At 40.2% G+C, this 14510-nt stretch overlaps 2 protein-coding genes across 6 annotated transcripts in view; both read left to right on the top strand.

The window, feature by feature from the left end:
* The window catches only part of LOC103479742 (rho GTPase-activating protein 29-like), a 34894-nt gene extending 28393 nt beyond the window's left edge, over window positions 1-6501 (top strand). For all 3 annotated transcript variants that reach the window (XM_008434362.2, XM_008434363.3, XM_081598795.1), the window contains 7 exons: window positions 306-404; window positions 827-990; window positions 1548-1736; window positions 1850-1987; window positions 2837-3069; window positions 3530-3836; window positions 4786-6501. In XM_008434362.2, coding sequence (XP_008432584.2) covers window positions 306-404; window positions 827-990; window positions 1548-1736; window positions 1850-1987; window positions 2837-3069; window positions 3530-3836; window positions 4786-5913 — 2258 coding nt within the window. In that variant the 3' untranslated portion in view covers window positions 5914-6501. The remainder of the gene's footprint in view (window positions 1-305; window positions 405-826; window positions 991-1547; window positions 1737-1849; window positions 1988-2836; window positions 3070-3529; window positions 3837-4785) is intronic.
* A 433-nt stretch (window positions 6502-6934) lies between these two features.
* LOC103479744 (retinal-specific phospholipid-transporting ATPase ABCA4-like) overlaps window positions 6935-14510 on the top strand; it is a 49333-nt gene continuing 41757 nt past the window's right edge. For 2 of the 3 annotated variants that reach the window (XM_081598793.1, XM_081598791.1), the window contains exons 1-7: window positions 6935-7745; window positions 10305-10417; window positions 10574-10667; window positions 10859-11000; window positions 11083-11222; window positions 11405-11532; window positions 12217-12414. In XM_081598793.1, coding sequence (XP_081454919.1) covers window positions 10352-10417; window positions 10574-10667; window positions 10859-11000; window positions 11083-11222; window positions 11405-11532; window positions 12217-12414 — 768 coding nt within the window. In that variant the 5' untranslated portion in view covers window positions 6935-7745; window positions 10305-10351. Of the gene's footprint in view, window positions 7746-10251; window positions 10418-10573; window positions 10668-10858; window positions 11001-11082; window positions 11223-11404; window positions 11533-12216; window positions 12415-14510 lie in introns of all 3 variants that reach the window. The other variant, XM_081598792.1, reaches the window with a different exon arrangement.

Raw genomic sequence — 14510 nt, 5'->3', positions numbered from 1 at the left:
TTGTGCAGGATTGTATCTGCAAACTATTAGAAGAATTATATCATTTCAATATTTTTTAGACAGTGCTTCTCTTTTTAGTAACGTATTGACTTTATGCAGGGGATAAATGAACACACATTCACTCCAAATTTACTTTCTTCTACTGCTAAAATTTAATGACACACTAATTACGGGTTGTTGTTTTTTTAAAAGCTTAATGTACTCATGTGACCATCACAGTTTCTCTTTTGTAGTTGCTGATGGTAGCTTCTTTTAATCTTAGTCAGTGGTAGTACATCGTAACCTTGTTTTTAATGACTGAACAGGTGATTTCAAGCGGCGGCTGCCCAGAACTCCCTCCACTGGGACCATGTCTTCAGCTGACGATCTGGATGACAGGGAGCCTCTCTCTCCTTTTGACAACGGTAGGAAACATCTATTTGTCCTCTTAAGTGTCTTTCACTGGTTTGCTAATAACAGCCTGCATATTAGTTGACATGGGGAAATAAAAATGTCTTGAGGGGATTGCATAATCTTCTCTCGTGCATAGCAGATTGCCTCATTGCACTGATCGGATGTCAGTTTTGCTACATGTAATATTTTCACTCCCTATGTTTTTTTTCTGTCTGCAGAGAATAATTGATTGGGGTTACATTAGTTTTTGTGCTAGGTTTGAGCATCAAATAAAGGGAAGAATGTCTGTACGGTTAGGTGACAGAAACAAAGCCCAGAAACTTCCCCAAAGTTAAGCTTCAGTTTTTTCCCCGGGAAGTTATGTTAGTTTTCTTATTGGGAAATGTTGAATAATATCACCTGTTTATGTGCTCTTTTTTATTTCCACTGCTAGGTCTGGTAGAGATGGTGACAGAGACTTTAGGTTCTCCTGGTCCTTTCCGAAATACTCAGATGTCAAAAGCTGCTCAGACACATAAGCTAAGAAAACTACGAGCCCCATCCAAGTGCAGAGAGTGTGACAGCCTGGTTGTTTTTCATGGAGCCGAATGTGAAGAGGTACAAGTCATATTACTTTCAACTAACTGTTAAACTTATGTGTCTTATTGTTGATACAGTTAAGCTAAAAATTATTCATAACATTGGTAGATTCAGGTGTAAAGTCATCTCATCATTTCTCCCAACATGTTTCTTCTGATTGGAAATATTGTTTTGATGGATTTGAATCAGTGGAAATAGCTGAGATTAAGGCAAACAGGCCCCTCAAACTCAAAGACATGGAGTTCAACAGCAAAGAGAAACAGACAAAATGCCAGTGGAAACTATAGACGCCAGTTAACTGAAGTGTCAGTCAGTTGTTTGTTTGTTCCAAATCTATTTTTTAATAAACTGTAATAAAACAAATACATTGTTTCATAATGTTTTGAGAAATGCCTGTTTCATTTCCTTTCAGGAACAAACTTTATAATTGAATAAACATGATTTAAAATCTAAAATTTGTCAAGGTCACGGAATATTTTGGACATAACTCTACAGATAGATCAGGACACAAGTGCTAATAAATTAAAGCGTTAATATTGTGTCACCTAAGTGTAATTTATGCATCTTTTTCCCAGTGTTCCTTGGCATGCCATAAGAAATGCTTAGAGACACTCCCTATCCAGTGTGGTCACAAAAAGCTGCAGGGCAGGCTGCAGCTGTTCGGTATCGACTTCGCCCAAGCAGCGAAGAACTGTCCGGATGGAATTCCCTTTATAATCAAAAAATGCACTACTGAGATCGAAAGCAGAGCCCTCAACATCAAGGTACTTTCATGGGTGTTTTATTCTCCTCAATAATTACATGATCAGTTAACAATAATCTTTTAAACTGGTTTATGTATAAGATAACTATGAATGTGCCTGTTTTACTCCTGTAGGGCATCTATCGTGTGAATGGGGCCAAATCCAGAGTGGAGAAGCTCTGTCAGGCGTTTGAAAACGGGAAGGACTTGGTTGAACTGTCTGAACTGTCACCTCACGACATCAGCAATGTCCTCAAACTCTACCTAAGACAGGTTTTTATCAAATTTCTACTGATTCCTACTGAAGATTTTTTGAAATTAATGATTTATGTAGACGCCTGTTATTATGTTCAGTTAAATCTTCAGCTGCTGTACCAATCAGAAATTCAGATACTCTCATCAGCATGAATGGCGTCATGATTTTGGGGTTTTATGATGCATGTGGGATGTATCATAAAACCCTTTCTAGTGAGGAATGACTCTACAACTTTTATGGGGTTTTTTTTTAAGTCTGACTTTATTGTGAATTTCCTCTAATTCATGCTGGTCCCAAAATATACATACATCCCCATTCAGACTTGGTAGGAAGTACCACAGGAAGTTGCAGAGAAGCAGTTTCAACTGTGTAGATTTAGGGGGAATTTAAAGAAGTTTGACTTGGTCATTATCTTAGTCATCAGTGCCACAACAACACACTCTCCCAGGGTTTTCGAAGGGCATTAAAAAACATAAACCATGTCGCCACACATTCATTTCGAGGCTGGTGTTAAACTTACTTCACCATGGATACTAGTCAATTGATATTTAGTTGTCTTTATAGATTTGGTTGAAGATGGACAGACAGTGGTGTTCTAACAGGAAAATTCTAAATATGCATTTGCATTTTAAATGTGCTTTACCATTTCTCTCAACGAAAGTGGTCCAATACGCTATCAGAGTTATGCAGTTTTAAATTAAAGTGGTTTTGAACAAACATTTCTGCCCTAAAATCAAATGCATCAACAGCCCCAAAATTAATTATATTTGTCTCAATATTGATGGTTTCATTCGTTTTCATCATTAAATAATTTTTTTCTTTTTTAATCGGAAGCATATAACTCATTGCAGTGTTATTTCCAACAGCTGCCAGAACCACTGATCCAGTATCGATTCTATAACAACCTTATTGGCTTGGCCAAAGAGTGTCAGCGAGCGATAGCAGAAGAAGCTGGTAAACCTCCGAGTTCTCAGACGGGAGAGAAAGGAGCACCAAGTGCCCAGATGAGCAGAGTCCTTTTGAAGATCAAAGATCTGCTGCGTCAGCTGCCCACAGCCAACTACAGGACTCTGCGTTACCTTATCACGCATCTGAACAGGTACGATCTGGAACTAAGAGACAGGCTTTGTTTGCTATGTCGCTCTTTTTGCAGTCACACTGACTCGCCAACTTCCTCATGACACACATGGGGAAACAGTGACTTCCCTAAAGATTGGCAGGAACTGTTAGAAAATGACAGCATAAAACCTGTGGTTTACTCAGTATCACTGAACTGGTTTTCAAACATACGCTGGCACCAGTGTGTCGTGTAGTATTATGTGATGAGCACGGAGGATATTTTGTATTCTTTCTTGATTAACATCAACATGTATTTCCAAGCTTTATTCTTGGCTCCATTGTGTATAATATTCATTGCACCACTGCATTGCTGACACGCTTTAAAATAACTTTTCTTTAAGTTTTTTATTTTAAAAAAAGTGTTTTTGAAGTCCCAAAGAAAATAAACGGACTAAAAGGAAATTACTTATCAAGCTCATTGCTCCCCTTTGCATTCCCAGAGTGAGTAAACTGGCCGACGAGAACAAGATGAATGCAAGTAACCTGGGGATTATCTTCGGACCCACTCTGGTAAAACCAAGACAGATCGACGCAGAGGTGTCTCTCTCCTCTCTGGTGGATTATCCATGCCAGGCACTGATGGTAGAGATGATGGTGAGACACTTTCACACGATCTTCGATGCACCTACTCCATCTGGCTCCGAAATCACCACCAGCAGCAGTGCACAAGCGTCTCCCAGACTGACCCCACAGGAGAAGGTGCGCCAGCTAAGCAGACACTCTACCTCACTAACGGACATCAAGGAGGTGAGGAGGAGTTAGACGGTCACCCTGACGGTGCAGTTTGATTCACATCATTCAGATTTTTGACCTAACATTATTTGTAAAGTTACACTGAAAGATGTAAACAGTTCATGGGATGTAAAACAACATTGTTAAAAATGACAAAAATTTGCTAAAAAAAAAACTGATTTAATTTAAATCCCTCCATTGTAGAGGCCTCTTTAAATAGCTCTAAAATAGACATGTTTGACATAAACATAAACTGTAGTATACTATCATTAAAAAAGGGGAACTTACAGGGAGAACAGGTGATAGAATGGAGGTAGTGAAATGGAAAACTCCAGCAATGAACAAAGAAAAACGGTGAGTTTAAAGACTGAGGCAGTTATGGAAAATGCCAACCAGGTGACCTAATAAGGGGAGATGAAAAACAACTGTGGCAGAATCCAAGCAGGGAAACTGAGGGAACAAGACTGAATAACACAGAGAAGCTAAACTTAAACTCAGAGAAACTATAAACCAAGGGACAAAAACAACACTGATCTAAGAGATAATTTCTTTCAGTAGCAGGCCAAGTCTCCGTCATAACAGTTTAGATTCTACCTACATGTCAACAGGTTGTTTGACAGCGATACCAGATGACTAAGCACTGTTGATTGGCAGGACAGGCTCATACAAGTGTCAATACCTTTGCCTGAAGTCATTTTATAATTTCTAAACTTGCAGGGTTTTTTGAAGTCCAAGTTTAGACTTTTCTGGTATGTTTAGTTTGAATTTATGCTGTTGTAATAAAATGTAAATGTGTTTCAAGGCCTTTTGCTTACCTTAGCTAGCAGATAATAATACATGGGCTGATGCTTGTCCTTCCTTGTTCCTGTTCTTCCATCTGGCTGTTTTTGAGTTGTATGTTGTAAAATTTTGATGGGTAAATGTGATGACATTGTAATCCTCTTTGTCAAATTTGTGCCTTCAGAGTGCCAGAATATACAAGAGATACTCCTCGGTAATCCCATCATCCCACATCCTGGGTGAAGTGCAGGAGGTCCAGGCCGGAAAAGACCAATCGGACTCTTCAGCCACAGAGAAGCTAAACGGGTTGCACACGTCGAGTGGACGCGAGGTCCAGAGATCAACCTTGGCGCTTAACCGCCCCAGCTCCTCGCTCTCCTACCACACCAACACCTTGCCAACGAAGGTCCAGCTGCGTAACCAGGCCGGTCGGCACGTTTCTCGACCGATCAGCATGCCGCTGGAACGCCTGCCGACGCCTGCTCAGATTCTGGAGAGGAATAACCGGAACAAAACGGATGTGGTCGATGGAAGCTCCGCTCAGAGGGACACAGAAACGATTCAGGAGATCCCGGAGCCTGAGAAGGCTCGACAAAGTGGCTCATCCAGAATAAGCACGTATTACATTACACCGTTTATCGACACACAGACGATGCAGAGAAGGACATGGGATAAGAAGTACAAGCACTATGACATGACATCCAGAACTGCCATGATAGTCGCCAATCTGCCGCCCACCAGCTCCGGGTTGCAGCCGGTGAAGGCCACGCTGCCCATCACGGTTGGTGCTGCTGCAACCGCGGCCTCTGTGGTTACGGCCACTAGCAGCGTGAGCACCATGTTCTCCAGCAGCCCCAGCATGCTGTCAGTTAAGTCTGTGTGGAGCTCCAAAAGGGAAAAAGATGCAGAATCCTCTGCCAGCAGCTCGCCAAACGTTTCACTAACACTCAGGGCTCCACGGACTCTACAGCCCCCACCGGGAACCTTCTACATCCCCCCGGTTTCCAGTAGCAGCAGATCCAGGACACTTTCCAGCTGGACTACAACCACAGCCACCAGCGCGTCGCTCACTTCTTCCAACACTTCCCCAGCAGCCTCCCCTTCCACAACCCCAGTAAAAACACTTCACCAGACTCAGGACTCCACAGACAGCGCCATTGACCCCGGGGTCTCGGCCTCCCCCACTCTTTCTCCCCCCCAGTCCCCCTCTCCAAGCAGCCCTGATGACCTCAGCCCCACCGGGACCAAACCCATCTACCAAAGACTCAGACTGCTGCAGGAGAACGAACACAGAGAGGCTCATTTTGTCTGAAAAAATAAAAAAGGAACAAAAATCTATATTTGTAAATATTAATATGTCTATGGTGAATGGGAGAACATGTTGGCAAGTAAAAATAAACCATGAAAGTGTTCAAAGTACTAATATATTCCTTTTTACATGTTAAAGACAGAACCAACAGCAGTTGGTCAAAGGAAGAAAAACAAATACTTAGACTCTGGTGCCAACAACAACGTTTACTGTCTGCTATATTTTTAAACAGTATATTTGCCAAAAAGAAGTTATTTTCTGTTAGCTGTAAGTCAGTCAGTTTTCTTGTTCAGTGTTAATCTGTTACATAAATGACACTTTACATGTCGCACTTCCAGGCTTAAATGCTGATGTCCCTTTAATTTTTAAATTTAAATATGTACTGAATTTCACATTACAGGGAACAATTGGAATATTTTCAATGCAATTTTCTTAATATGATTAATTGAAAATATTCCCTTTTAACTAAATGTGGCCTGTGATTGGTACATCTTCTCTCAGTATGTAAGCCTTACAGTACATATGTGTAAATGTTTATATATTCATGCAACAGTTCTTGCTGCAAATTAAAACAAAAGTTATTTTAAACTTTCTTGTTTTTTGTTGTTTTTTTTTTTTGTTAAATGCATTTTTTCAGTAATTTTTTTTAAATTATATCTTGACTTAAATAATTTTTTTTTGGAAAAATAACTACTAAGCAGAAAAAAGTACAGGAATGAAGTTTATTTGTACCTACAGCACATCAGGATAGATTCTCAAACATTTACAGTAATCCTTCAGTGTTAAAAAAATTCTAATTTATGTTTACATTTATTTTTATTAGAACCTATTTTATTTTATAATACAAGCACATTTATGCAAAATTCTAATTTGTCCTAACAAATAACTGCTGGAGATCGGCACCAGACCTGTCATGACTCAAATGGATGCATTTAGATTTTTAATCTTTATTTTATGTATTTACTTTAAAAAACAACAACAAAAAAAAAACAGACATGGACTTCAACCAACCATTTTTTGAATATGGTGAGATTTCAGATATTTAGAACATGAATAAAATGCCGAAACTCATAAAACTACTGGCTTTACTCACAGCTTTGTATTTTTCCTTTCTTGATATATTTCAGTCATGCATCCAGTTGGATTGTTTTCCCTTTTCCTTCTGCATTTGATGGATTTCAAATTTGCTCCAACTCGAATCGATTGTGGTTTCAGGATGTTTTGCGTCTGCTGGGGGCTCAGCTGGCTTTAATGTCCTACTTTGAAACCTTCACATTCTCCTCAGCTAATTACTCATGTCACCTGCGCCTTCTCCGCTCAGAGGAAACTCATTTCAGACACAAAAATTGAAACAAATGCTGCCGTATCTTAGTCTCTCGCCTTTGCTCCTGTGTCCTATAAATCCAAACTCCTAATTTATTCTGTAGGTGTTTAGCTGTGGGATTACACGCTGGTGCAGTTTCATTTCTGCTCAGGTTATTTTCTTTGACAAACATATTTGCTGCTGCTGTGATGAAGACCCACCTCCCGCTTTTCTCTCCGCCAGGTTTCCCTGCTTTTCCTTCTCCTGCAGGTATCTGCCTAATTCTACCTCAAAATGGATGACTGTTGTCTCTTTTCTGCCTGCCCATGTTGAGCCGGGAGATTAGAGCAATCAGATTAGGAGTGCTGCTGACCTGCAGCACAGACAGAGAGAGAGAAAGAGAGACAGGGTGGGCAGCTCGGAGTCATCTGAAGCACTTCTTCTACCCGGCTTAATGTTTTGCATTACTTCAGCTTGTTTGTGAACCCGTTTCTCTTGATGTTATTCGACTTTGTTGTGATCCGGTGAGAAGGTAAGCCTGAGAATCAAACTGATGAATCTGAAACACCTTACAAGACCCGACAGGTGTGTGAATGTGTGTGAGTGTGTGTGTGCGCTTGTTATTGCTGACACAGTTGAAGTAATGTATCGCTTGTTGTTTAAGTTACTTTGATAGGTTGCGACATGCTTGCGGGGTAATTTCTCCCTGAATTCTGCAGAGCTGTGTGTAAAGCAATCCTGTTGTGTGTAATTTGTGTTTTGAGTAAGAAGATGCTTTCCGAGAACTCAGACATAATAACAGCTTTTAGCCTCCTCTGTTTTCTAGCTGCAATTCCCCTTTTGTTTTTCTCTTCACAAGTGTTGGTCTGCCCGTATTCTCCATCTGGCCGTCTACAGTAATCTACTGGACATGTTCTTGCGCTATGTGATGCTCCATCTGTGAATAACTTGTGCATAGTGATTGATTTCTCCAAAATTAATTTGTTCCTTGTGGGGGAAAAAAAACAACAAAACAATAAAACATGACGGATCAGGTTTGAATTGTAGTTGTCATTCAGGTGGCATGTGAATGCAGACATGAAGTCATCCTTAAATTTTCTCAGCAACTTGTGTTTTGGAGTAACAGATTGATGAAACAATGGCTGAGTGAGGGTTAGGAGCTGTTTCTCAGGAACACCTCCAAAAGGCTTTACTTAAAGTGGTTTAAAGGTGTGAGACAAGACAATTCCAGCGTTAACAGTAAGGCCTATTACAAGCAAGTTGGATCGAAAGTTGGGTCACATCCAAAAGGAGGTCAAGGCTGGCGTGAAACAAACAATGAGTATATTGCTCTGAGAGAGTAAAGCTAACAAGCCCTTCGGTTGGCTCTTTGTAAACTAATAAAGGAAATGCTCATTTTGTGTTTCAAGATTTTTGTCTCTTTCTCGCTCGTAACTTTTATGTTTCCAATTAAAAAGCTTCATTAGCAGAAGACGTGTTACTTCACTATGACTTGTTTTACTTTCTGCAGGTGCGTCCAAAAGTATTCATGCTTCAAAGGCTGGACTATTCGTAAAATCTAAATGTTCAGTTGAAGAGGGATGATAGGCGGTTATAGAGAAAATAAATGGATAACTGTTTGTGATCAGTAGCCCCGATCAGGACCACCTCACACTGGAAATCTTTGGGTTTATCTCTCTTCTAATTTTACACATCCAGCTGCAATTTTTGCCCATATGTCTTTGCAAAACAGTTAAAATTTCATTCAGATTTGATTCAAAGAGTTTGTGAACATCAAGTTTATATATTTTTTCCCCCCACATATTTTCTTTTATATTTAGATCTGGACTTTGACTGGGCCATTCTAACAAATGATATATCAGTCCCTAATAGCTCTGTCTGCATGTTTAGGATCACATCTTTTTGCAGCCTCTCTACCAGGTTTGCCTTTTTTTTTTAGCTGGATCCACTTTGACCAGCTTCCCTTTGCAAGCTGAAAAAAGTATTCCCACAGCATGATGCTGTCACCGCTATGGGGATTGCGTTTTCACTTTCCGTACTTACATTACAGCCTGTACCATCACCCTCCAGTCAACATCAGAGAGAAGATGCAAGATAAAAGTCCCATAAACTCACCAATCAGAAACGGACATGTTAAAGTAACATTTCTGTTTCCGATGGACCGAAATTCAGATAGAATGAAGCCGAATTAGAATCGCGTTCAAGGAGAAGTTGCAAAATTTAACATTTACTCAATTAAACAGTGGCAAAGATGTATGGCCACCAATCAGATGGAACATTTTGAACAACTACATAAGCAAATTTGCACTTCTTAAGTTGTATAGATGACCTCTTTGATCATCACCACTTCTTTCAGCTTCAACAGCCACAGCAGGCACATTATGATTTTTGGGTTTCTTGTACTCACTTTGGTTCAAGCGCATACATTTGAACTCATTAACAATCAAATGCTTCAGTTATTGTTCGTCCGGCATAATGTGAAATAAAAACTGATGATGAGCTAATTTCTTGAACCTTTTGTGCTCTCACTGATGCAAATATACAAAAACGTAGTAGTACACTTATTTTTATTCAGTTCAATTTTTGAATCTTTTTATTTTGTGGAATCTTTTCATTATATTGTCAGCAAGTGCATTTATTAGTAAAAAATAGGAAATCCCCCACTGTATTTATTAAACACAGGTGATTATACAGGCGATAATTTAATTACTTAACCTAACTGGCCTGTTTCCGTCAATTCAGTTACTCAATAAATATAAAAAATAGAAATATCTTTATATATAAATACGAACAATAAGCTGTACACCAATGGGAAAATAACACACTGTGCAGTTTAAACAATAACGTACTTTGATCCTGAGGGATGTATTTTAGAATATTTTAAAAGCTTTTTACCATTTCCCTTCATCCTCTATCACATAAAATTCTCACAAAAGACATTCGAGCTAAACAGGTAAACAGGTTTAAACACTTTTGCAAGACACTGTAAATAATCCCTCGTTAATCCCATGCGTCATGTCTTGGTGTGATCATTTCAGACCCCTTCTTACCGATAGTTGCTCCGCTCGCCGCTGACGTTTTGTCTCTGCAGATTCTTCACAGTCTGATGACCCCGTCCAGGGGTTGAGCTGCAGAGCGATGAAGACAGGCTCCCAAATCCGCCTGTTACTATGGAAGAACTGGACTCTTCGCAAAAGGCAGAAGGTATAAACCTTCCCTGATTTGTACACGGGTTTTTGAAAAAGCCCATGCACTGAAACATCCCAAACAGAATTCTTCATGATGCAGCATCTTTTAAGCTTCCAGGGTTTTGTTTTATGTTGTTTTAGTGCTTCCCGGTAATGGACTGTTTCTCTTCAGATCCGCTTCCTGGTGGAGATCTTCTGGCCCGTCTTGTTATTCATTGGTCTGGTGTGGCTGAGGAACGCCAATCCTCTCTACCAGCAGCATGAATGTAAGAAGGAACTTCTTGCTGAGATTCATCACCAGCAGCTTTCACTGCAAACTCACCCTCATGTATGAAAACATATTGATATCTGCTGCAGTTCTTTACATGGAAAGAATAACACAGGGCAGCCCATTTGGAGAGTCTTTAATAATCAGATCCTGAGCTTTGACATTCCCTCTGAATGTCTGTTTCTTTAGGTCACTTCCCCAACAAGGCCTTGCCATCGGCAGGGATTCTCCCCTGGATTCAGGGTATCTTCTGCAACGCCAACAACCCCTGCTTCAGATACCCAACACAGGGAGAGTCACCGGGCGTCGTTTCCAACTATAACAACTCCATGTAAGGTCAAAACAGCACTCTTTAAATTCACTGTGAGCAAGCACTTATTTAAAGCTGTTTCGTTATTTTCGACAAACTTTAGACTGGCACGATTCTACGTTGACATCCAGGAGCTTCTGCTCAATGAGACAGAGGTCCGGCAGTATGGCAGACTTTGGCGTGAGATGGCGTCCTTCTCAAACTTTATGGACACGTTGCGCAACAATCCGTCCGCCGTTGCGGGTAAACAGAAAAACTAGGAATGCTTCAGTCAGGATAATAGCCAATGCTCTAGCGAAAATGATTGTTTATAACCAGGCCTAACGTTTTCCTGTGAATCATTTCCTTGTCCAGTGTTGCTCTGGCCAATATTGTTCTGCGTGCGTCTGATCTTTCACTATCAATGTTAATGGTTTTCCTTTTAGGCCGTGGGCTGAAGATTGATGACATTCTGAAGGACGACGAGATCCTTACGGCCTTCCTGCTAAGAGACGCAGGCCTCTCGGAGTCCATTGTTTACCAACTCGTCAATGCCCAGCTACGTCTGGAACAGGTAAAACTTTAACCTCTGTGTCAGGATGCTCTACAGCTAAACTTGAGATTTAGTTGGCAGGGGGTACAAGGTCCAGGTAGGAACCCTGCCCGGTTACACTCTGCAGCTCGTTCAGGAGGATCCTAAGATTTTGTCATAATAGAAGGACTATATATTCCTTTGGGCTGGTTCACCTCTCAACCAATTGAGAACTGGTTCTTAATCGACTTACTTGATTAAAAAGATAGAAGAAAATAACACAGACTGTCCAGTAAACCAAGACCTGTAGCTCAACTTTTTCTTCACCACGATAGACTGGAACATTTCCTGCATTTGAGCAGACAATCCCCAAATCGGTCTATTCATTTCCTGCTCCATCCAACCATTACTTGTGAATATAACACCAAGCAACTTGAAATCCTCTCTTTGGACAGAGAAGGGTCAGTGACTTGGAAGGTCAATTCAAGTTTTTAAGTTAAGAGAGTTCAGCTTCCATCACCTAGAGGTCAAACCTTGTCTCCTGGCGTTCGGCTAGTCTTAGGCCAAAGAAATAAAAGAAGCATTAGGTTTGGGTGCAATCCTAGCTTTATGGTGGGCCTTCCTTTCTTTTAGAACAAGTCTGCTTAATGAAACCCTAAAAATGTTGTGTTTTCTTTAAAATGCACACGTTTTGAGCAGGTTTTTTCCTTTTTTTGTGTTTCCCAGTTTGCTTTTGGTGTCCCAGACCTACAGTTGAAAGACATAGCATGCAGCCAGGCCTTGCTGGAGCGCTTCATCATCTTCCCCAGTCGAATGGGACTCCACGGGGTGCGCAATGCCATGTGTGCCCTCAGCCAGCAGAGACTGCAGAGGATTGAAGACATCCTTTATGCAAATCTGGACTTCTTCAAGATCTTCAGACTGGTTGGTGGTTTACTTAAAAGGGAAATTTCTCAACAAAACAGTCCCTCCTATAAAACCCCCCTGGCATTGTTTCTGCTGTAATGTGTGCAGACAGTGTGAAGTCTCCCTTTTGGTTTATTTTCATGCAGAAATTTATTTTTTCAAAGTCTTTTTTTCATGAATGCCTTCCTTTGCTGTTACCTTTATGATTCATCTGAATGGCAATTTAGGAGGAACTTTAAAAGGCATTTCACAGTTTCAGAGTCTGGAGGAGTGCAATCTCATGGCAGCAGGTGTAATTGTGGTTCCACACACTGCCATCATTTATCTTCCCACTCAAACTTAAGGCTACACATTCTTTCTAATGGTGTGACGCACTTTCATGCAGGAGTTTTTTAAAAAGTGAATGCATGCTTTTGCAAGAAGAAGCATTGAGATCGGAGTTTGGAGAGTGCAGTTTGTGTGTTACAGCGCCTAGTTTGCAGAAAAACACACCGCATTTTTCTCAGCTTATAACCGTAAACCTAAATGAATTAATTTCATGTGCAGGAGACCATCACAAAGTGCCCATAATTGTGAAATAAAAGCAAAATGATTTGTGGTTGTTAACTGTTTTTTTTTTGTTTTTTTTTACATATGAGCATCAAACTTATCAGATTTTTTTTTGTGTGTATTAACTTTGATACCATAGATAAAAACTGATTTTCCCCAGGAGTCTCCTAATTAGAAGAGTAATTAAAAATCATTTAATTTCAGTCTTTAAAAGTTTCTTCATGGTTTTTTGATGTAAAGCACTTTGAACTGACGTTTTGCTGAAAATGCACCACACATATAAATGTGAGGGACATTTGTAAAGAAACAGCTTCATGCAGACCCAGGCACAGAATTTTGAAGCCGTCTTAAGCCGATGTTAGTTCTTTGCAGTAGTGGTGTTTTATCACTGTTTTATCAATAATCCAAAAATGGAATGAAAATGGCACAAGACAAGGTCATCCAACAAAACTGATTGAACAGATTAGAAATGACCAAAAAGATTCATAGTAACTGCTGAAGCTACAGAGAGCCAGAGGTCAGATGGAAGGACTGGTCATCTGTTTGCTGTACAGTCTGACCAAGGCCTTTTTTGTGCTTTATTTCACAGCAAATATTTAATGGAAGATCCTTTGGTTGCATTTCATCGACATTGAACGTTTTGTGTAACGATAGATGAGCTTTTGTGGGGATGCTTTTCTGCAGTGGGGTCAGAGAAGCTGCTACAGGCTGGTAGAAAAAAAGGAAGGAATTTCACCTTCCAGAACAGACGTGACCTGAAACCTGAGAATGGCCCAATTAAAGACCAGAACGCAGTTCAATTGGGAATCTATGTTCAGACTTGAAGTATGGTGCTTAACGACACGCTCAGTCCAATCCGACGGAGCTTTAGTGATTTTTGTGGTTGTAGCGTAACAATGTGTGATAATGTACAAGATATGCGAAAACTATCTTACCAGAGAGTTTTTATTAGCAACTGAAAACAATATATGTCAGATTACCAGCTAGTTTCTGTCAGTGCTGGTTTGTCCACAACATAGCGCGTCTCACTGCAAATGAAACCATGTTTGAGGTTTCCTTGTTGAGGTTTGCTATCATGTTTCGTGAATGTGAAACTGATCCTGCCGCCTTTGTTCCACCTGGATTTATAGTTTCCTGGAAATTGAACGAGAGCTTTTATTTTATTTTGCATTATTTTGTTCCATCAAGTGCACATGATCAAAGAAAACAAATGTATTTCTGGTATTTTGAGGAAACTTGTAAATGAAAAGAAAAGATGAGGCAAAATCAAGCTACAAACTACACAACTGATTGAACTGTCTTTTATTCTTTTTTTTTATTGTGATGACACCCTGTGGTTATTAGTATATGCAGGTATTCAGGTTCAGGCCGGGTGAGTCATCTGACTGGCTCAATATGGTATTATCCGCATTGGCCTGTTTTGCTAATGGGCTTAGCTTGGATGTGCATACAACCTGTTGGGCCTTCCTTAAGAGAGCATGCTGCATCTGGTACTCCACCATCACGTGTCGCCTAACTAGTTCATTCAAGCTCACAGCACACTTTGCTTTAAGGTTTGCAGAAAA

Source organism: Poecilia reticulata, chromosome 17 (genome assembly GCF_904066995.2).
Source record: "Poecilia reticulata chromosome 17, P_reticulata-male-v2, whole genome shotgun sequence".
Classification (NCBI taxonomy): Eukaryota; Metazoa; Chordata; class Actinopteri; order Cyprinodontiformes; family Poeciliidae; genus Poecilia; species Poecilia reticulata.
This window is presented reverse-complemented; position numbering and strand designations above follow the sequence as displayed.